This window comes from Mauremys reevesii, linkage group 1 (genome assembly GCF_016161935.1).
Source record: "Mauremys reevesii isolate NIE-2019 linkage group 1, ASM1616193v1, whole genome shotgun sequence".
NCBI classification, from domain to species: Eukaryota; Metazoa; Chordata; order Testudines; family Geoemydidae; genus Mauremys; species Mauremys reevesii.
The window spans coordinates 83,960,843-83,984,252 of NC_052623.1; the positions used below are offsets into that span (position 1 = coordinate 83,960,843).

General features: G+C 38.0%; 1 protein-coding gene across 8 annotated transcripts in view; it reads left to right on the forward strand.

The window, feature by feature from the left end:
• Nucleotides 1–23,410, forward strand: part of LMO7 (LIM domain 7) — a 187,204-nt gene that overhangs the window by 142,893 nt on the left and 20,901 nt on the right. For 6 of the 8 annotated variants that reach the window (XM_039544106.1, XM_039544125.1, XM_039544115.1 and 3 more), the window contains 11 exons: nt 914–1,031; nt 2,559–2,701; nt 4,175–4,625; nt 5,411–5,728; nt 10,777–10,891; nt 13,423–13,584; nt 14,681–14,868; nt 16,918–16,978; nt 18,082–18,138; nt 20,286–20,311; nt 20,630–20,734. In XM_039544106.1, coding sequence (XP_039400040.1) covers nt 914–1,031; nt 2,559–2,701; nt 4,175–4,625; nt 5,411–5,728; nt 10,777–10,891; nt 13,423–13,584; nt 14,681–14,868; nt 16,918–16,978; nt 18,082–18,138; nt 20,286–20,311; nt 20,630–20,734 — 1,744 coding nt within the window. The remainder of the gene's footprint in view (nt 1–913; nt 1,032–2,558; nt 2,702–4,174; nt 4,626–5,410; nt 5,729–10,776; nt 10,892–13,422; nt 13,585–14,680; nt 14,869–16,917; nt 16,979–18,081; nt 18,139–20,285; nt 20,312–20,629; nt 20,735–23,410) is intronic. The other 2 variants (XM_039544161.1, XM_039544132.1) reach the window with 2 other exon arrangements.

The following is a 23,410-nucleotide window of genomic DNA, read 5'->3' on the forward strand; positions in this document are numbered from 1 at the left end:
AATTATAATGCACTCTCTCCATGAGATGGCCAAACCCTGAAGTCAGGCTACAAGGAAACTTGATGGATTTGGGGGTTTAGCAGAGGCCTTCTGAATCCAGGTAGTACTAAAGAGGATAAAGGATACAAAGACCGCACAGACCTGTAGGGCTTTGTTCTGAATGGGAGAAGTAATTTTTTTAAAGATGACTGTCCCTTTTAAATATGTAACATAGAACCGTGCTGTTGCATAGCATTTTAGAAAGATTAAGAAAAGATACTGTCCATGTCCACAAAGAGATTACGATTTAGGCAAATATAGAGCATGGGATAGACAATGAATGGGCGGGGGCAAGAAAAGAAAGGGCTAGGACTAACACAAATTAATGTGAGTCCTATTCTATAGTAAGTGAATCATAAATTCTAATATTAAATCGGGGAATAAAGGTAGGGCAGGAGCAGATGAGACAGTAGTACAGGTGTGGAAGTCAGACATGGAAAGCAGGGTGGAAGAAGCCAATGTTGAGGAATTAGGAAAGAGGGGAGAGAGGGAGACAGTGAACGTACTGGGGGAGAAGGGTTGCATGGTTTGAACACATGAGGAGAGTTAAAAAATCTGACCAGAGGCAGAGCGTTCAAGAGCAGAAAAGTGCAATTTGAATTATCAGAGTAAAGCTGCTAGGAGACCATACGAGTAGATTCTCACCTTTCCTATTCATTTTTGACCAATGATGCTGTCATTGATGTTTGTGTTGGCACCACTGCATACAGGATACTGAAAAATAGCTAGTGTATGTTTTTCCTGCTCTGTTTAAAAATGCACGATAGGACAACTCAGGTTATATTAATATAAATCCCTTCCTCCCTCTTGGAAGTCTTACTTGCATAAATACTGGCAAAGACTACATTAAGCAAAACAATGTTTTTGGTTCTAGGAGCAAGTCTTTGAATGATGTCAGTATAGACGAAGGCCAAGTTATGCGCCAGGTTCATTATGAAGAGCTACAGAAAATAAAATCCAAGCTACAGGAACAAGATCAACAATGGCAAGATGTGAGTGTTCCATTCTGCTCCCCCTAAATGCCCCACCAAGGGCCCAGTTCTGTAATCCAGTGTTACTTTTCACTCAAGCCAAAGGGCATTGGGTGTCAGCACCTCACAGGATTGGGTCGTAAATGACCAGTTTAAACATTTGTAGATTATCTGGGTGTGTGGAATGTAAATCCTTAATGCTTCTGTGTTATCTGTTTCTTTGATCAACTCTGCAGAGGAAGATTTATCTGTATGATAGCTTTTAAAGAGTACAAAAGTAAAAAACAGCTTCAGGCCCAATTTATGTGCAGGACAATGCAAGATAAGGCAGTATTATTATTATTATATTATTTGCTTCTCTCTTTTTATTAATGTAATGGCAAGCGTAAATTTCTTTAAATGCTAAGAAACAGACAATGTATTGCAATACAGTAATCTTATAAATTAGTTTCATAGGAAGGGGTACAAAAAAAGGCTGCATATCAGATTAGCAGAACAAAACCAAACATCTGTGAGTTGTGGGGGAAGTGCCATACTATTGATATTGTGAAATCTAATGAGAGGCAGAATGTGTATTTTTAAGTGCAGTAATTTAGCACATAAAGTCACATGCAGTGAAATTGTAAAGCTATTTGGATGATTTTATGTTTAAAAGTTTAGTCATTCGGAAAAATATCCCGTGTGTTTCCTCTCCAATTTTTTTTAGTTTTTCTCCCTTGAAAAAAATGTCCTTGTTTAAATTTACCGTGAAAACTAATATCACAGCTTTGAGATAAGCATTTTTAATTATCTATCCATCCATTGGGGCATATCAAAACCTCAATTTTTTCCTTCAAATGTTGAAAGGTAATGATTATCGAAGTGAGGGGTTGGTGTTAATAAGCACTGGACACTGAGCAAGCTTTCAACATTGCTTCTAAACATTCAGTACTTCTGCTTAAACTAGTTCTGGTATTTTATGGGGCAGACACAGCTGACTGCTAACCTGCATTGTGATTTTAGAACATGAGCAAAATATAAAATAGGTTGATACTTCACACTTTCCATTTAGGATTTAAGGCAGGTTATATACTCAAGTCCCTACATCAGTCCATTCAAATGTTGCTTTACTTTTCTGTATTTTACACTCACTCATTCACTCACTCACTTAAAGTTAATATCCAGTTAAGCATTGCTATTACATTTTAGATAAATATTGAAGAAGTGACTGGAAAGAAGTTAAAAGAAAAACTGCACCTTTTTTTTTATGGCATAAAATTGCAATTTGTTAGCCTTACTTAATGATAGGCAGCAGGCCACCTTACCTGAAAAATACAAACACAGTCTGTCTCAGAAACATTTAGGTCAGAAACATTTGGGTCAGATTTTACAGGAAGACACATGAGACTCCTACCCTTGGTGCAGACAAACAGGCTTTATAAAGCAAAATTAGGACACACTGGTATCCAGTTGGAATGAGCAGTCTTAGCAATGTAATAGGGTAGTCTCAGTAGTTGTTAAAGATCACTAGAAAATCAGATCTGCCTACATTAATGTGATTTGTTTTAGGATCTAGCAAAATGGAAAAATCGTCGAAAAAGTTTCACTTCAGATTTGCAAAAGAAAAAGGAGGAGAGAGAAGAAATCGAAAGGAGAGCCTCTGAGAATTCTGAAAGAAATAGCAAGTCACTGAAAGAAATGCAGCAGGACAGGTAATGCACCTAATGGAGATGTTGTATGCACTACTTACATTTGAGCATGTGTGTTCACTCTAATCTTAGAACAGCTTTAACTAGCATTTTAATTGTGCTCAAATATGAAATAGAACTAACTTGGTACACCTTTTATTGAAGAATATATTTTGATAAAGCTACTCTTTACTGACCTTTGGGTCCATACTGACCTTTGGGTCCATTTATACAATGCAGAAATCTAAACAATTGAAAGGCAGATACTAGTAAACTCTTTATAGTGCAAGTTAAAGCAAGTTAGAAAAGTAAAATATAACTTACAGAATGAAACAATGTAGGAATAAATTTTGCTTTGAAATCAAACTTCATTCACTTTAATAGTATATTTTTAAACAGGTCTAAAAACAATTGTCTAGAATGAATAATCTTGTTTGTCTGATTTACTATGGTTGTATATTTTTCTTTGCATTTAGTATTGCAACTGAAATTCTTTTTTATCCATTTATGAGTAAACATAGGGATTAAAATTTCACTTGAACTTTCCCCTATGCTGTTGCTATATGAATCCTTCTGGTATATACAGAATGAGCAGACTGTAAATATTTTTAAGACTTCTCTCTAAATAAATAGAAAGGAAATTGATAACACCACCATTTCCCTATAAGTGGTGGCTTTATAAATGCACGGACATCCATTTTTAAATCAATGGTGTGTGTGTGTGTGTGTGTGTGTGTGTGTGTGTGTGTGTATACACATGCTGCATACATTTACAAACCAAATTTAAAGGATCCTTTTAAAACATAAATATAATATTTTGAGTGTCAGTAACTTTTAATTTCCATTGTGTTATGTTATTGAACAAGATGTCATTTCTATCCTAGAAATAAAAACAGATGCTCATATTTAATAGCAATATTACCAAAACTTTAAAAAACTATTTTCTAAATAATATATTTGTCTCATTTCACAGTATAAGGAAATGTATGTGGTAAGGAACCAAGCCTCCACTTAAGCATCAGCAAATGCCTAAAATGTGTTCTTTAAATTGGTATACCATTCTAATACAGTAGCTAGATCAGTAGAACTCTGTAGTTCGGCTTACACTTTTCAAAGTCGTCCACCCTACCAGATCTAACTAGGCATCCACACCTTGCCTAACATCCAATAAATAAATAAATAAAGATGTAAAAAAATCCCTAAAAATGAAAACCTAGCCTTCCAAGCATTTTTATGTGAACTAGTTGTATTGCTTTCTCAGGGAAAAGGTAATTCTTGGCGTAACAGTTTATAACTTGAAAATATCATTAGTCATTTTAATATGTGGAAAGAGAGAATTTGAATTTTTAATTAGAGGTAGATTCATTTTCATTTAAACAGGAAGACTTCCATAGTTCAGTCTTTGCTTTGATCATTTCATAGCTGAAAGACTTCTTAAAGTCCATGTATTCTCCAGGTCACTCCTTTGGTATGTTAATGAGTTCTCTGTCTCCTTAGGGAGAACAGAGATCAAGGATCCTACCGGGACATCCAGCAAAAAAGTGAACGCAGGCGAATGCATTCATCAGATGATGTATTTAGTGAAGAAAAACCTCCTTCCAGATCATCAGTAGCAAAAGATTACCTTGTTGAAAAAGATGCCTCTTACAGCTTTAAGAAGAATGAAGAATCATATGCTGCACAAACTAACAATGAGAATTCTCAAAAGCCAGAGATCTATGCAACAGTTGAAACTCAAATTCCATCTAAAAGCCTATTAGAAGAACAGAGCTCAGTCCCTTTGTCTACTCACCCTTCAGTGAATGCACAAATGGGGTCAGCTCGGGTTTCAGCTTCTCTCCCCAGAAATTACCAGAAAACTGATAGCTCTAGGTTAACATCTGTGGTTACACCAAGACCTTTTGGTGTCCCCTCAAGAGGAATCTCATCACTTCCCAGATCATTTACGGTAAAACTCCTTCAATTTCTTCATGTTTGTGAATGTTACTATCTTGAATAGTTAACCCAATAGCCATTTGAACTTTTTAATGCATTTAGTTTTAAATTTCCTGCCCCTGTTTAACAAAGGAGGTACTAATAATGGAGCAAATAATTCTGCCAGTTTCCTAAATAATTGTTGATGTTATGTACTTAAAATTATGATCTGTTTCCTATGAACAGACATTTGATAAACATATTGGTTTTTGGTAAAAGTTCGTGTTTTCTTGCTAGAAAATTTATTGACCTATCAGTACATTTTTCTGAAACTTATTTAGCATAATTATACTTTTAGCTGATGTAAATTGTCATTCCATCAAAGTCAATGGAACGAGAACAATTTTACACCAACCAAGCATCTGCCCCTTAGTATATTGTTAATCAACATATCTGCATAAATTGTATTGTCTTTTCCATAATTCCCTAGCTGCCCTAAATTTGAAACTGATGTGTCTAAAAGCATGCTATTTTAATGCATTTCTTTTCAATCCAAACCTGAATTAGTTATCCTGCTCACTTGCATCTAAGAGGGGAAAAAACCCATCTTGCTCTTTTAGTAATAGTGGATAATAGGGTAGTAGGTGTGGCAATGGGAAATTGCATTGAAAGAATGGATGGAGAAAAAGATACAAAAACTTCTGTGGCTGAGCTCTCTGGACTATTTAGCTTAGTTTGCTGAGAATCAAACTTGAGGCTTTTATGCTTTAAAAAAAAAAGCAGCATGTGCCTATATAAACAACATCATTTTCATTCCAGGTGGACGATGCCCAGAAATATAATGGAGAAGTAGATGGAGCTAAGAGATCTCAAAGTTTGCTCACGAGCTATTCATTTTCAACAATGGAAGCAGGACCACTTCTCTCTGCAGATGCAATGACAAGTGGTGGCAAGGAGGAAAAGGAAAGCATTAAAATAACAGTGTCTCCTGCACTGAGAGCCTCTGCTACATCCCAATACCAGGATGCAGTGTCCCCTGGTCTTAAATCAGAGTATTATACTCATTCTGACCCTATTACAGTTGCATCTTCTGCAGAAATAAGAAGCCTGCCAGAGCCAGAGGTTTCAGTGTCACAGGTGAGTTTGGAAAGTATAGAATTACCCACAGTAACCTAGTAGTAATAGGACAGTGTGAACAAAGATTGTTAAAGCCGTAGGCTAACATGCTTCACCAATGAGAGAGGTATTCAGAGAAACAAATAACCCATTTCACTTAAGAAGCGCTTCTCTTTCCCATGGAGTATGAAAAAGAAATACTTGGCCTATGTAATTTGTTGTTTTGATTACTACAATCTTTCTAAGCCTCTTTTCTCTGTTTTGAGTTTGACTCTCTCTGTTTCTTGTAAAAATTGAGCCAAATTTTCAGTTTAGCATTAAGCAGGTTTCTATTTTTGTAGTCACAATTATTTGCAGCAGTAATTAAGGTCACTAGGACATTGAAGAATCTGGTTTGTGGGTTTAATTAGGTTAGTTGCTCTAGCATTTATTTGCACCCTCAAACTTTAGGTGGCAAAATGAATGCCAGCTTCTGAAAATCTAACCTTTAAATGTGCTAAGCATCACTCCAGGTTTCACTTTTTACTGCAATGCCTTGAGGCAGGGTTTTTTTCCCCCAATAATTCTTTTGTTCGCTTTACTCTATATTCACTAATTACTTTTAAAAATAAATCACTTCCTCAATATTTGCCTGTTTAATGGAAAGTTTCCAACTTCGGTTCAGAAGTTAGGTCCTGCGCTCTACTTTCAGTGCTCTGGGGCACATAAGGTACCATAATCCTTCCACTGCTGACTGCTGTTTCCTGCCCTCAGTCCCTTGTTTCAAATGTAACCTGAATACCAATAGTGTCAGCTGTCAGTAGCTTCTTGCAACAGTTGACATCACTAACTCCCAAGACCATGCTGGGAGTCACATTCTCTACATTGTTTATGCTGCTGTAGATAGCAGTTATGTCAGCTGTTGGAGGGAAAATACAGGACCCTGAATTCCAATTGGTGCAATCACTTCCGCTCTATTTTTTTGTTTTAAAATAGATTTGCAAATATTATTTTGAAGAGTTTTTTTTATTTTTAAACCAACTTTGAAATATATTTTTCAGTTTACACCATAGGCTCCTAGCATTGCTGCCTGGCCTGTCATCCTACTTTATTTAATCAAAGGTTCTGACAGCATGATTGTTGCATGTAGAAGGAGATGTTTTCAATGCATTGCAGTAAAAGGAATTATATTAGGTTAGATGTGGGTCTTTTTTTATGGCTTACGTGAGCTGAATGGAAATAAAATGTTCTGAGTCAGATTTCATTCTATTCTCTCTATTAAAACTCAGACTGAGCCTAGATGGGCCTTGGTTATCAGGTATGTGATGGCAAACTCTCCCGCCTGGCAAATGAGGAATTTTTTTTTCTAATACAGTATGCGTCAAGCTATAGTTAAGGTAGGAACTCCTTTCCCACAAATTGAGATGTCCACTTGTGTGCTGGTAAGGCATTTCACAGCCAAGTGAGAGACTGGTATCTCTGTGAACCACTGAACCATTCATGTGGCATTTGTAGAGCACTGTAGGCATTGGGGGGTACCTGTCCATATGGTTCAGTTCAGTGCATGGAGATGGATTGCCCTTCTGTTGAGAGCTGGGCTTGAGGAGGGAGAACACATCTTCAGATTGAAGAGATGAAAATAATAGACATGAGACCTTCTTGCAGCGTGGTTTGATATAAATCTGAGCGATTTAAATCACTGACTTAAGTAATCAAGTTTAACTGGTTCTGCATTTGTATTTTTCAGTTATTTTCTTAAAGAAAGGTTGATTCTCATTAGTTTATTTGCATATCAGAATGTATTGATATGCAAATGAATCTTGTCTATACACTATCTATACACTATCTATATACACTATCTATACACATTTTATTTAAGTAATTATAGCTTAACATACATTCAGGTTCTTAATTGTTACTTTTTATTATGATAGAAAATGGTGAATGATGCATTTCTTCTTTATTAGACTGATTTGCAAGGAAATTGGAATTCAATAAAATAGCTTTATTTAAATAATAAAATACTATCTTAAATATGCTGGATATGTGAACTTTTTTCCTTATCAAAACATTAAAACAAATTGATTTATTGAACAAAGTAGTATATATAGTTTAGTAAATTGAATTGATTGTTTCTGATCACCATGTCAAGCTTTCCTATGTTTTCATTTGTCATTGAACTGAAGTAGTTGAATAAATTGAAATGAAGAAAATTAATCTCTCTTAAGGTGACCAGATAGCAAGTGTGAAAAATCGGGACAGGGGGTCAGTGGGTAATAGGTGCCTATATAATAAAAAGCTCCAAATATGGCGACTATCCCTATAAAATCAGGACATCTGGTCACCCTAATCTCTCTGTACCTGCAGAAGAGACTACTGCTGTCAAATGCTAGTTTAGTACTTCAACAAACTCTCTGATTCCAATGCTTAGCCAGTGACTTCTCCTAGTTCAGCAGTTTGATTTTCTTTAAAACTTTAAATGTTTTTTTATAAATTATAGTAAGTTTGTGTTAGCATATGTTGTCATAATTTCAAATTTAACTTTAAATACATTTTTCTTTTTATAAATAACCCTATTTAATTTAAATAAAAATATCATTGATTTTTATCCATCCTACATTTATGGAACATTTTAACAGCCTAATGGTTTCTTAATATATGATACTGTATTGAACTTACTCAATATTCTATATTAAATTTAGTATAATGGTCTCCTTCTATTCAGTCAGATCAGTTGTATAGCAAGAAAAGTAAAAGCCTATTTAAATAATATTAGGGCATTTACTGGTTTATAAGCTAATAGCTGTATCTTAGACTAATAACTAACTCAGAAATATCTGTCCTGGACTTATATACTGTGAGTGTCTGTGACTTTATTGGCCAAGATGATTACCTGGTAAACAGGAAGAAATGTAATATTGGTATATTGCAGTATGTTCCTCTTCTGCACCCTGGGCTCTGACTATTGTAAACCCCTCTGCACAACTGCCTATTGTCCTCAGACTTGCCCAACCATGTGGCTGCCTCGGCTTGTAACCTCCTCTTCATTGTGTCATCCCACCCAGTCTTATTACTCGCTATATTTTCCCTGCTCCTCCTTGCTTATTATAATGTAGCTCTTCCCCATCACTAATTAGAATAATTCTTCTGATGGAATTGTTTTGATATTAATGTATATGGGGTTAGACAGTGACATGATGAGTGTAGAGGCCAGAAGTTAGGATGACAAAATTTGTAAGTGTATGGATGGAGATTTGAGGACAGTTGCTACTCAGAACAGTGTAGAATGTCCAGGAATTATGCAGATCTTTGTATTCTTCTTTGAGTGCTTACTCATGTCCATTGGGCTTAGAGGTGTGTGCTCGCCACATGCACCGGTGCTAGAAGTTTTTCCCTCAGCAGTATCTGTAGGGGAACAGCTCCAGCACTCCCTGGAGTGTTGCACACATGCTGTGGTATATAGGGCACCACCAGTTCTCCCCACCCTCAGTTCCTTCTTGCCACCAGTGATGGTGCTGGAACTGTTGCTGCTTCAGCCAGTTATGTTTCTGCTCATTCGTACAAACTAATTATCTCCTGAATTATACTGTATATAATACAGTAATAGTGGCCTACTCTGCCACGGTAAAGGGTTTAGTATTAACATACTCGTTTTGTAGAAATGTCCATTTTAACATTTTCAATCCAAAAAAATCTAAATGAAGTGTTATGATTTTCTCATTTCGATAATGTTGAAAAACATTTAGCTTTGACTATAATGTCAATTAATTTTGTTTCAGCTTTTATATTACATTATATTGTTTCAATATCAACATGAAATAATATTTTTCATAGTTCTGAGTTGAATTTTTCAGCATTTTTGTTTCATGGTAAATTTTGAAATGTTAGAATTTCCCAGGGAATGGAAATTTTGGTTTCTGAGCAGCTCTAGTAATTTGTTTACAATTTAAGACCCCTGTGTTCACACAGAACCTATTAATTAGAACTCCACACAGAGACAGTGGTCCACACCAATAGATCCCGTTACAACATTGGGGCCTAAAGGAGCATGGCTTACCCCTACCTTCGTATGCATAATTATAGATGAAATGAGTCATTATATCCAGCTTTTTCAAATTCCAGATAGGTTATGAGCCTCAGTCTCATGAGGCAGTTAATTCCACAGATTAACTATATTATGTATGACTGGGGTGACCAGATGTCCCGATTTTATAGGCACAATCCCGATATTTGGGACTTTCTTATATAGGCACCTATTACCCCCCCACCCTCTGTCCCAGTTTTTCACAGTTGCTATCTGGTCACCCTATGTATGATGACCCATTTAGGGTTTCCATTTCTTCAAATCTTTCATAATTAATTTAATAAATATCTCTCTTGAGATACAATTTGTGTAAACTAGCTGTCCATTTCACCTTTCATGGGTGTCTCACTGTCATCTAATTCCTTCCTATAAACCAGGGGTTGGCAACCTCTGGCACGCGGCTCACCAGGGTAAGCTCCCTGGCAGGCCGGGCCAGTTTCTTTACCTGCCGCGTCAGCAGGTTCAGCGGACCGGGGCTCCCACGGGCCGCGGTTCACTGTCCCAGGCCAATGGGGGGTGGCGGGAAGCGCTGCGAGCCGAGAGACGTGCTGGCCGTGGCTTCCCACCGCCCTCATTGGCCTGGGATGGCAGACCGCGGCCTGTGGGAGCCACAGTCTGCCGAACCTGCCGATGCGGCAGGTAAACAAACTGGCCCGGCCTGCCAGGGTGCTTACCCTGGCGAGCTGCGTGCCAGAAGTTGCTGACCCCTGCTATAAACTCTTATTAAAGCATTTTGCACTAAACAGCTTGCTATGACAAATTTAATAATATCTACAGACCGTTAAATATGTATGTGTACATAAAATGTCTTCTATGTAACCTTTAAAACATAATTATCTAAGTAAAAAACCTAGTTAGCATGTTCTACAAAGAAAACTGCTCTATAGTCAGTTAATAGATAATTAAAACGTACATTGTGAATAGCCTCACTTATTTAGTGGATAAACTTTCCTTCATGTAGATGCCTGTGACACCAGATAGTGCAGTGTCATGTTTTATTTTTCAGGACCAGTACAGTGAAATGAGAATCAGTATAAACCAGAGACCTGGTAACAGTCGCAACTTTGGGTTCACCACAAATTGGAAACCTTCTGGGGTTTTTATACAAACAATTGAAGAAGGTAAACTAATATTTAACCCTTTTATGAACGTATCTCTTACTGTTAATGGATTGAGACTGCTAGACAAAGGTATTTAATGATGAATGAAAATCTTCCAAAGAATTTAGATGGAAAGAAAGTGAAAAGAAAACAGTATTTGACTGCTAAAGGCTAAATACGCTATGATTCCTCTGTATTTTCATCCACTAAAACTGGTTTAATTTAAGAAATATTTGAAAGTGTATTTTGAAGTAAAGAAGTCTTAAATCCATAGCAATGGTATAAATTCTGGTTTATTTACCAGACATTATTCTAAGGCTTGAGAATGTCTGCTAAATACAATTGCTTACTTAGGGATATCACTGGGGCATGCATATAACATAGAGACTGCTCCTTTCTTGGAGTATATTAACTTTAGAGACAGATGCATAGGAAAGGTATTTGGTTGCAGACTATTTTTTAATTTCAGGTTTCCTTTCCTCCACTATGTTAAAGATTGTAAAATATTACATTCCATAAGTAACTGTAGCTTCTAAATGATCTGCATTAATATTTTTTTATTGAAGTAACAAAAAGGAATTAGTCAGAGTTTTGTTTGGTGTTGGAATAAATACTCACAAATTATAGTGCCATTTTCTTCAAATATTTACTAATATCCAGGATTAATTTTTTTTTGCTGTGGAAATGAATCTTGCTCTAATCAGTATCTCAAGTTTCTTGTAGTTTGTTTTAAAGAACAAATTAAAATTATTTGTATTACGTTGCTATTTATTTTTAAAAATTCAGCTATAAATTGTTCATCCAACCACCCCTTCCACCGAAACTATAAACTGTCAAGTCTTATGGAGTACACTGATATTTTTTCAGTAACATTCACCCCATATTCAATAATGTTCTTGGTTACAACTAAAATATTACCTTGCAGTAAGACAGGCTTAAAACCAGAGCAGAGAAGACACCACTGGAAGCTTCATATTGGCCTGGCACTTCACTGCATTTCTTTTCACAGAAAAATAATTGTGTAACAATCACCTTACACATTGACTTTAAAATGAAAGCTAAGGCCAGGTTTTAAATCACTGTTAATCATGGCTTGCTCCTTCCAGATATAACAGGCTAAAACAATTGATAACTGCTTTATCCAAAAGGCAATTTAAATTTGTTTTCACTGCCACTAAGTCTGTTTTACATCAGTTACTTTGTGCAAAGGGCTGTCTCTATGTGCTCTTTAGTGTAAATCAGAAATATTTTAATTTTACCATATGAAGCTAGCTGAGCATTAGTTTGCTACCATAATATTCAGATAGAACTAAAGAAATACTTGTATAAAAATAAGAGTAGAAAAATGGCAATATTTACACTTCTTAGAAAGGAAAATACCTTTTATCTGCAGGAAAAATTATGAAAAAAATACCTTTAAGTGTTTCAATCTTCATCTAAAAGCCTGTGTACTGGAATGAAAAAATGATCAGTTCACACAAGTGGTCATCTGATGTATGTCTACAGATGTAATCTGGAGACCACAGCAAGTGCCATTGGTTCAAATTTGGTTGGTTGGTCTGGTCCTGGATGTGTTACCTTCTGGTGGTGGTATGAGAGGATTTGTGTGACCTTGAATTCTTCAACTTTTTTCCTGGAGGCTTACTTGGGAGTCCAGCTTTTTCCCACATGCAATTCCGTGCACTCTTTTTTACTACTCCAGTTGAGTAGAAGCACACCACTCACTTTGAAGACAGACTTTAGCTCAGTCAAGTCTTTTGATGTCTAGTTCCCTGCCTGGCAAAACAAGGTTTACAAAGTAAGGTTGGAGACAAAATTCAAATTCAGGCTCTTTGAAGCTAACAGCTGTCCTCCATTGTCTTTCTAGTGCATACTCAGGTATTCTTATATGGGAAGCCATTGTGTTGCCTTTCTATATGCTTCCCATTAACTTAAAGCAACGAGGGGGTATAATAAACATAATGTTAACCCTAATGCGAGTTAAATCAATGCATTCCCTCAGGAAAGTCTTCTAACACGATATGGAATAACTGTACTTCACTGACCTGGTCACTTGAACTGCTGATACCATGACATCAATATTCACTTATTACATAGCGATTCCTGCATCATTCATAATCTCGTTACATGTTAGCTCCATTTATGTCACCACATCAGTTAAAATTTAGTTTATCGTTATTGACCGATATCAGGATGCCTGCACTTCTTGCCTCTCAGAGCAGGGCTAGTGAGAAAGAGGCAGCAAGAATTTTGCAATGAACTGCTAGCTGCAATATGAAATGCAAATCTGAAAGTTTCTTGTTCCCCTCCAACTTCCACAGATCTATTTTATAATAGAAAACTATATAGTACTTCTACGCTAACCAAGATACCCAGCATTACATACCCCGGAGAGGCCAGTGTACAATAGCAAGTTTTACTAAGTTTACTTAAATTTCTGGCTATAAGCATTGTTTTTAGGAAACAAACTGAATAGCCACTTTCCCCATCGTGACTGTGGTAGAAGTGTTTAAGTATACCCAGACATGAGGAATTTTTGTCTGATCTGTTAGGTAGCACTGCAGACCTTGGCCAGCTGCAAGTAGATGATGAAATCATTGCTGTTGATGGCACAAGAGTTTCACAAATGGACCATAATCAGTGGGAGAAAGCCATGGCCAATGCACTAGAAACTGGAAACCTGGTCATGGATATCAGACGATATGGAAAAAATGGTGAGTTGTTTCACTGGGCAACTACAGCATGTTGTATAAGGTGAATAAGCTTTCTTTAGTGAAGTTGCTCTGATGGATTGGGGCTTGTAGTCCTTGCTTCGGCAACACCTTTTCTGAACCTACATGCTTTGTTAGTGTGTGTATTTTATTATAACATAACTTGGGGTTTCTTTTTTATATGGTTTGTACCGCAAATAACTTAACTAGCAAGTCTGCTAACCTTAAACTGGTTACCACTCTGTTATGCGCTGGTCTAATTTTTGAGGGAGTGCATAGTTACATGTACGTCCTAGGTTATTTTGTTAGATACATAAGGGCACCACAGAAAGGAATTGAAAATGCCCCCTTCTTGCCACTTCAGTTTAGGGGTGGAGGATAGTTCTGTCAGACCAGGAGGTGATGTCCATTCCTAGGATCCTTGCTGGCATCTGAGAGAGGCAGCAGTGTCCCCCTTTTCTGACATAACATTGCACCCTGTAGAGGTTAGGCCAGGGGTAGCCATCTCCTTACCCATTTTGCTGCTTTGGTTTAGTTACGGTGAGGACAATTTCTCTTCCTAGTTACTATACAGTTAAATGTGCTGCCGGCCACTTAGAACTCTTTACCTGTGTGGTCTAATCAATTGTAGTGTGGATTATAACATCCATCCATAAATTTGCAGGGACAAATTTGGTGGTTTGTACTCCTGTAAAACTTGTAGATAATGTTCCAGGAGCAATGTGTCTGTCAGTTAAAACACAGCTTACTGCTCACTCCCCCTATGGCTTGATTACAGGTGAGAGAACTTTTGTCCTTACCAATGACATTGTTGTGAAAAAATAATTTTCAATTAATATTAATATCTATATTTGTAATGAATCTTAGTAAACTTGCTAGTATTTCTCAAGCCCATCTTTTGACTAACTCTTGCTTGTTATGGGAAGCTGGTCTGTTTATAAAAGCCCTAACCATTTCCTGTCTTTATGAATTCTACCTACTTCATCTTTCTCTCTTCTTGTCTTTTTTTAAAATGAGAATGTGTTTTCACTAACTTTTATTCTTTTATACTTTGACTCTTCTGTCCACATTCATTTCTTGATCTCCGTGTGCCAATCAGATTGGGGCAAAGACCAGCCTTCCCTGCCATATGTAAGGCATAAAATCCTCAATCTCACCAGTATGGCTACCAACATTGTAGGTACACCTGAAAATAAATGGATTGATGCAACTTCTGGAGATCAGAATTCTACGAACTCTTCAAACATATCAGCCAAAAGAGATTTCTCCTACAGCCTTCAAAATTCTGTAAGATTTTTTTTTTTCAGGGGGTGAACGGTGTTTGGGTGTTGGGAGGAGAAACGAAGGAAAAGCTTTAAGGCCTCACAGAGGAATAAGAAAGTAATTGTAGTAATTCCAGGAAAGCAGTTTTAATTTTGCTTTCTAACTAGAATACTAGAATCTCAGCTAAATATATTAATTCCTGTGTGTCTAACTTATTTCTGTACAAAACTAGTGTAATATTATGTGGAGTCACAGAATCACACGGTAGCAGTATTTTTGTTCTGGTAGCAATTAAATTTTTAGGTAACTGATTTCTGCATAACTACACAAAGACTGCATGATATAGTAAAATTATTTGAGCATTGATGTAGTTTCAAACATAGGGGCACATTCTCCAGAATGAGCGGCACAAAGGAGCCATATTCTGGCCATAAATAGCCAGTGGACAATTCCCCTTGTGGGAGGAACTCTCCATTCATCTAAACCTAGCGGTGGCAGCTCTTATGCTAGATGGCACTTTCACCCCAGGATAGGAGTGGGCTGAGGACTTGGCAGATTGGATCTTTTTTTTTTTTTCAGTCCTCCACTGATATAATTTAGAGCAGCCACTAGGCTGCTCTCAATGTCTGCACAAGGCCGGTACAGAATCAGAGGGTTCCCTGATTCCCCTTTGCCCTCATTGAGTTTAGGGGTGATTCTCCCCTGCATCTAGAGTTTAGATTTACTAATTTATTCAGAACGACATCATACTGTTTGGTCTTCCTGGCTGCATAATAAAATAAGCATGAACATCTTTACTGAATGAAGATTGATGGCTCTTTTCAGTAGACAAGGAGAGAGGAGCAGTTTGGTTTTGTCATTATATTGTTTGTGTATTTGAATTATTGTTAAGTTATGTACATACAGTCAGGGCCGATGCAACCATTTAGGCGACCTAGGCGGTCACCTAGGGGGCTGGCATTTGGGGGGCGCCATTTTCTTCAACAGCGACCGTGGCAGCCGGATCTTCAGCCGCTGGGGCAGGGGAGCATGGGGAGGGCCGCCTGCAGCAAGTAAAGGGGGGGCAGCACACAGGGGAACTCCCCGCCCCAGCTCACCCCTGCCCCGCCTCCTCCCCGAGCACGCCGTGGCCGCTTCACTTCTCCCGCCTCCCAGGCTTGCGGCGCCAATCAGCTTAGGTGCTGCAAGCCTGGGAGGCGGGAGAAGTGAAGCAGCCACAGCATGCTTGGGGTGCTCGTACACGGAGCAGGGGTGAGCTGGAGTGGGGGGAGGAGTGCCTGAGAGCGGAGGGTAGGGAGCTGCTGCAAGGGGGGTGCCTCAGGGCGGATGGGGGGGAGCTGCCACGGCGGGGGTGTGCCTCAGGGTGGAGGCGCGGGGGGAGGGAGGGCGCAAGGTGGAAGTTTCACCTAGGGTGCGAAACATTCTTGCACTGGCCCTGCATGCAGTGGTCACCTTTAAAAATTTGCCAGTTTTGCCTTAAATAAAGTTACTGCAGGGTTTGCTGTATTCCCTTTACTTCCATATGCTTATTATAGGAAACATGGGATACTGCTAATACTGAGATGATGTTGTTAAAGGCCAATAACACATTTTGAGTAACCTCTGTTTGCCCAGATGAGTGTATAAGCAATAAAAAAAAAAAAAAGTACCAGCTGTCTTAAGTTTAATCAGAACATATTTTTGATTATAATAACCCTTATAGAGCATGAATTCTTTAGAAATGCTCAGTACAAGGGATTTCCAGTGACCATTTAAATGAATGCTGCCATTCCAAGAAACAGAAATGGTGTGCTTTTATTTATAAACAAAACACGGGGATATCCATCTTGGCCCATGACATATTCTGGTGAATTAATGGTTTCCTTTCGGCCATCATCTTGCAACTGGTCATTAATCCCAGCTAATGCCTATGGTCTTTTTATTATATAAAATATAGGCAAGAAGATTTAAACAATTGCTTTAACTTGAGGAATTTATAACAACCTGACACACTTTGCTGTGTGGAATTTCTCTGGGAAGAAATGTTAAACTTGATTCACATGAAATTATACTAAAATTGTTTTCTGTTTGTAGGATACTGGAGCAAAAGTGATAAATGGAATGCAAGCAGATCTGAGCTCTAATGAACAAAAAGGTAAACTGCCAATATTTTCAGCTGCTAATTGAGAGGAGAGAACATGAATTGTATCTGTAAATATTACTATACAGTGAAATAAATGTTAGGCCTCTGAGAAAATGAAAGCTACAAGTGTAGCATGTAGGTCCAATTGCATCTGAGGGGCATGGAGTTCTATTCCAGGGAGCATTGAATGGTTTAAGAACCGCAAACAGAGTACTGATAAGTTCCTAGATCGCAGCATGACTGGTTGTGAACTGACTGTGTGGTAGGGATGAAAGAGGAGAAACAAGAAGACACAGAAACTTAACTCCACCTATTCATTCTGCAATGATGGTTATAACATAAAGATGCTTTATGGTGATCAGTCTTTCCTCTGCCTTTAAGAATTTGAATATGTGGTTTCTCTCCCTTCCAACCTCCTTCCTGGAGACATGGGATGAAAAGCATCCAAATATCTGTTTTGCTAGAACTCAAGTGTGATACTTTTTTGGTATGTGGACTGCATATTGTTGGCTCTGTGCCATAACTGTTAGTGACTCTGTTAACAAAGGTAGCCTTGGGGGGAGGGAAGAAGGGGAGGGAACGTAGGCACTTAAACCTCCTAATAGAATTCTAATTCCCTAATGGGAACCACTCATGCAATTACATTGTATAGTATTGTAAATGTGCATGGTGGAACATAGACCTAGGCAAAGGTACGATTGCATTTGACTCACAGTTAAATTGAGGGTAGTAGAGGAGAAGAGATGCCAAGGAATCTGAATCTGTAAAATCTGTCAGACTTTTAAAATCTGTGTGGGATCTTAGGTCAGAAAAATGGTGCTGCCAGACATCCAGGCCCACACAAAGTGGCTCAACCATGCTGTTATAGTAGATGGATAGCAGTTGTACTAAAATGAAGTACTAATCTCTGTGTGATGTAACCTACTAAAAAAATCTGCATTTGTTATAATAAAAGGTTAGCTTTTCTCTATCCTTCAGTTTTTCCAAGTGATGTTACTGTAGATTGGAAAGGTCTGATGAATGTCTTTTGTTATCCAATGGTGATAGTCATTAAAAAATATGTAGTTAGACAGCACCGTATTGACTTCTTTGTATTCTTTGTATTTTTCAAATAGAATCTGAACCTATTTCTTTGAAAAACTTAAAAAGACGGTCACAATTTTTTGAACAAGGTAAAACAAAAAGCTAACATTTCATGTACTTTCATGAAATTGTTCCCACTGTACACTCTACCTAATAAGTCTCTGGTGCTGGGTACTAAGCCTTTTCAGTGTTGTTTGTTGCAACCATGACAAAACAACATAATCCATTTCCATTCTTTCCCCAGGGTCATCAGGTTGTTGTTACAATTCATGGGTCTACCTTTGTGGTAATGGGTCTTTGTGTGTGGTTTTTTTTTTTTGGTATATGTAAAACCTTTTAAACCTCTGATATGCTGTTCAAAACACTTTTCCACTTGTAACAGATTTGTTTCAGGTTTGCAACTCCCTACAAAACAGCTTAAAACTGACCATTCCAGCACAGTTTTAGTGCACAGGCTAAAGAGCTGTTAAAATATTTATAGTAAATTCAGTTTATTCAAAGCTGCTGCTTTACACCGATGTCCAAATTGATAGAATACAATAAAATGGATAACTTACTATTATAAAGTAGGTAACAATGACCAAGTCCAAAGAAAAGCAATACAAATTTTGCAAAAAAAAATTGTATTTATATTATTATTATTATTATTATTATTATTATGCTTTAAGGTGTGCAAAATAAAGCTCTCATTACAGTTTTGTAGGCTTGCTTTTCTGGTGTGTTCTGCATGTCACATCTCAAATTTTCACTAATGTCAAATATCTAACACTGTCTTTAAAACGGTTTTGTATGTTTCAATATTTTGTTGTAGACCTTGAGGATGAAATTCTGGACCCATGAAGTCAATGGCATTTTGCCATTGACTCCGGGAGAGTTAGGAATTCACTGAGTGGTTGTCTTTTTAAAGTGACATTTGAAATGCCACTGCACACTTCATACTGTTCATTTCTAAATGTGTGCTTTGTATTTTTAAACATAATGAAATTTTAACCAAACTGTTAAGATAATACTGTATTTTCCTTGGTTAAATATTTTTTTCCTTATTATTTTTGTATAATGAATTTAATAGCAGTATTTTATTTGCAGTCCTTTTTCCCTAGTTTGAAAAGAATCTTTTATATAGTAAAGCATACTATTAATATCCACATACATATTGTATTAATAGTTAAAATATATGATATATTAATAGTTTCACTTAAGGAGCTTTAATTTGTCACTAATTATAAATTCCTGTTTTTGAAGATATATAATTGATATAAAAATGAACATCTATTAATTTGACATAAGGCCTCTGAGCCATTATACATTTTTTTGTACACCAAATTTGCTCCATTTTCTCCACCATGTTTTGTTATAGTGTAGGAAAATAGGTTCCAATATGTTGCTTTCCTGTTACTTTTTTCCACCAATTAAATTTTGCAGGTGAGTAACATGATCTAAACTATTGGTTATTTGGGACAATAAAATTAAATGGACAAGAATTTGTTTTTTAAAAAAAAAACAAACAAAACCAAAACCTGAATTGTAAGTGTGTATTTCCCATAGTTTTCCCACAGTGTTGTTTATCAGTGCAGTGCATGCATTTTTTTTTATCATTGTGGCATAAGCTCAGAGCTATAGTGACAACCTTCAAATATCAGGTGTGACACACACTATCAAGTATGGAAAAGTTGAAGATACCCTCTCTCTGGGAGTAGAATAGGAGGTATTTATGTTGGTTAGTAATGGAAGATTAGTTGCTTTTGGAAGGCCTATTGGTATTAATAAATGTAAAATGTGAGTCTCTAGCATCCTGAATATATAACCAGTATAACTGAATCCTAACAAAACTGTTTAAGAGAGTAGCTTTTTGGATTATGAAACAGCACTGAGTTATTTTTTCAGAGTAGCTAGGGAAAACTGTAATTAGTCCTTCATGTTACAAGGCTGGGGATGTACTGCTAATTCAAGACCAAATAATTATAGATAGCATCTGAAAGATTTGAACATGTAATAGGGTTATTCTCTTTTCAAAAACTTCCTGGATAGATGTGTATTAGTTTGAAGATACCTAAAGATTCCTTGACCTAAATAAAGGGAATAGGGTCAAATGAAACAAGTATGGTTTAAAGTTTAACAAATTATATCCTGGAATTCATACAGGTGAAACTTTCCACATTTAAGCAAACCTCATAACACATAATCGTAATGTTTTTTTCATTTTTTCTATTTCCCCTCTCTACCCTAAATCCTACAGGAGGCTCAGAGCCTGCAGTGTCTGATGTGAGTACTGCTTATAAATGAATTTAATGAAAGAGGTTATTCGTTTGTCTGGCTTTGTTCATTTCAGGGAACCCTGCTTTTACGTTTCCTATTGTTCTTATATTGTATGCTCTTATTTTGGTCAGAAACCTATCCAGATTGCTGATTAAACCTTTTTTAAAGCTGGTAATAATGGTTACAATTTAACTGTTGTAAGTGTGTAGGTTTTTATTGCACTAAGGTTGTAGCTAATGTTTGTAAATGTGTTTTTATCTAGCTTTTAAAAATGTGTTTTTAAAATGACAGTGGATTAATCATCCTCTTTTTGTGATCTTTTAGCTCCCGGTTCCGTCTATTAATGCTCCTAGTCGTTGGACTTGGGACCAAGAAGAAGAGAGAAAACGACAGGAAAAATGGCAGAAAGAACAGGAACGTTTACTTCAGGTACAGTTTATCTACGTACTCATAGACAGAGATTCCCTTGACTGAGGGAAGGATATGGGACTGCCGTTCAGTAGACTTACGCCCTGTTCCCAGCACTGCCTCTGAGATGCTGTATAACATTGGATGAATGGTTTCACTTCTGTGCACCTCACTTCTCCCATTTGTACAATGATAATTCCACTCATTCAAGTTTGTAAAGTGCTGTGAGATCTATGAATAAAAGCAGCAAAAGTATTAACAATTATTAATATTAGACTTTGGATGGCCTACTTTTCTGAACCTGTCCAATTCTGGAAAAGTTACACAGTAGCAGAGTTAGTTTCATTTTTCCTTTTGTCACTCTAACTTTTCCAAATTTAGAGAGAGTTTGAAAAGTTAGAGCAGAAAAAGTGGTGGTGATGGTAGCGGGGGAATAATAATGATCAGAGTTTTATTGCAGTCAGTGGCCAAAAAAAAAAAAAAGGGAGGGGGGAGAAGAGGCCAAGGGGAAAATGCACCAAAAATCCCCAAACTGACAAATCAAAATGTACTGTTTCAATTCACCTTTTGAAACAAAATGTTGGTGTGATATACATTGTTTTGTTTTGAATTTTCCCTGCAAAAAGTTCAAACAAACAACTTTGACTGAAATTTTTTTTTCCATAATTTTCACTAGAAAGAAATGGTTTTTCAACCAGCTCTACTTACAGGTCTATAACCCAGCTAATTGATTTCAGAATGATTTGTTTACAATTAATCTTTTAATTTTTAAGGCGGCTTATTTTTAAGAACAGTTCATACATATTTGTAGTTTGCCAAACTAAACATACTTTTAAATGCTGTGTATGGACTATACAGGATATCTTTTAGTCTTCATTAATTTTGATTAAAATTTATTTTTCTATAATAGGTGACCCCCTTCACTTCCAGTTTTCTTGATTGTCAATCACAATAGAAAATTAAGCAATGGAATATAATATTTTATCTGAACTAGGATACTAGTATTATGTATTAAAAAAAAAAAAAGGCAGCCACTATTGTACTAATTTTTCCAACAATGGTTTGTATTGGGAATTATACTTCTGTGATAACTTGGTGGTGTATCGCCCAATATTTTGGGATAGCAGTGGACCAGTCACTCTCAAGAGAGGTGTAGAGGCTCAGAGAATAGAGTGACTTGGGCACTTCTAACCTCCCTTTAAAAAAAGGAGAAAATAGGCTTCATGTTCTTTATGGCTAGCTTTAGAGAGTGTTAAATATTTAGGGACACACAAAGCTGCTGTTAAAGTAGTCTTAACATACAGTTTGTTTTCCTTCCCCATTGAAAGAGGCTTTCTAAAAATGGATTGTGAGAATGTCAGTGAATGAGCAAAAGAAATACTTTTTCTAATTGCTAATCCTGCATATCCAGCCTGGACTTTGGTATTAAGCTGGGAGGTTTCCTCCAGTTGCCAGGTGTCCAGTTTTTGACCAGAACATCCAGTCGAAAAGGGACCCTGGCTGGTCCAGTCCGCACCACTGACCAGGCTGCTAAAAGTCCAGTTGGCGGCACAGTGGGGCTAAGGCAGGCTCTCTGCTGGCCCTCGCTTCTCATGGCTCCCAGAAGTGGCCAACACGTCCGACTCCTAGGCACAGGGGCGGCGATGGGGGCTCTGCACGCTGCCCCCCTCTCAAGTGCGAGCTCTGCAGCTCCCATTGGCCAGGAACTGTGGGCATGGGCAGCTCACAGAGCCCCCTTGCCATTCTACCTACAAACCAGGAATGCCGGTCACTTCCAGGAGACGTGCGGAGCCAGGGCAGGCAGGGAGCCCCACTTCCTTAGCCCCACTGTGCCACTGACTGGGAGCTGCCTGAGGCAAGCGCCACCTGGCTGGAGCCTGAACCCCAAACCCCCTCCCACATCCCAACCCCCTGCCTCAAGTTGGAACTCCCACCCGCACCCAAACTCCCTCCCAGAGCCTGCATCCCAACTCCTTGCTGCATCCCTGAGCCCCCTCCCCCACCCAAACCCCATCCCAGAGCCTTCACCCCAACCTCCTGCCCCATCCCTGGGCAGGGGGCATCACCCCCTGCCCCATCCCTGAGCCCACACCCAAACTCCCTCCCAGAGCCCACACCCATCACCCCCTCCTCACACCCCAACCCACTGCCCCAGCCCTCATCCCCAGCCTCACCCCAGAGCCCACACCCCCTGCCACAGTCCAGGGCTCCCTCCCGTACCCTGAACCCCTTACCCACCCCCACCCCAACCCCCTGCCCCAGCCTGGTGAAAGTGAGGGTGGAGGTGAGCGAGCGACAGAGGGAGAGGGGATGGAATGAGTTGGGGCGGGGCCTCGGGGAAGAGGTGGGGTGGGGTAGGGGTGTTCAGTTTTGTGTGATTAGAAAATTGGTAACCCTAATGTTTCCATCTCCACCCATCACAAGAGAGAGAGATTCTTCAGGGCAAATTATAGACTTCAGTTTAGTAATGCACTTAGCGTGTGAGTAGTCCAAGTGAAACTAACCAAATGGCACTACTTGTGTGTAAAGTTGTGGTGTGTTTAAGTGCTTTGCTGGATCGAGGCCTTTTCTCTCAATAAACATGTACAACCTCATTATCTTCAAATTACATCCTCAGCATTGCGTGCAAATTCATTAACCATCCAAAGATTATTGGTTGCACTGAGTATAATTTAACCCACAGAAGCTCTGTTAAGG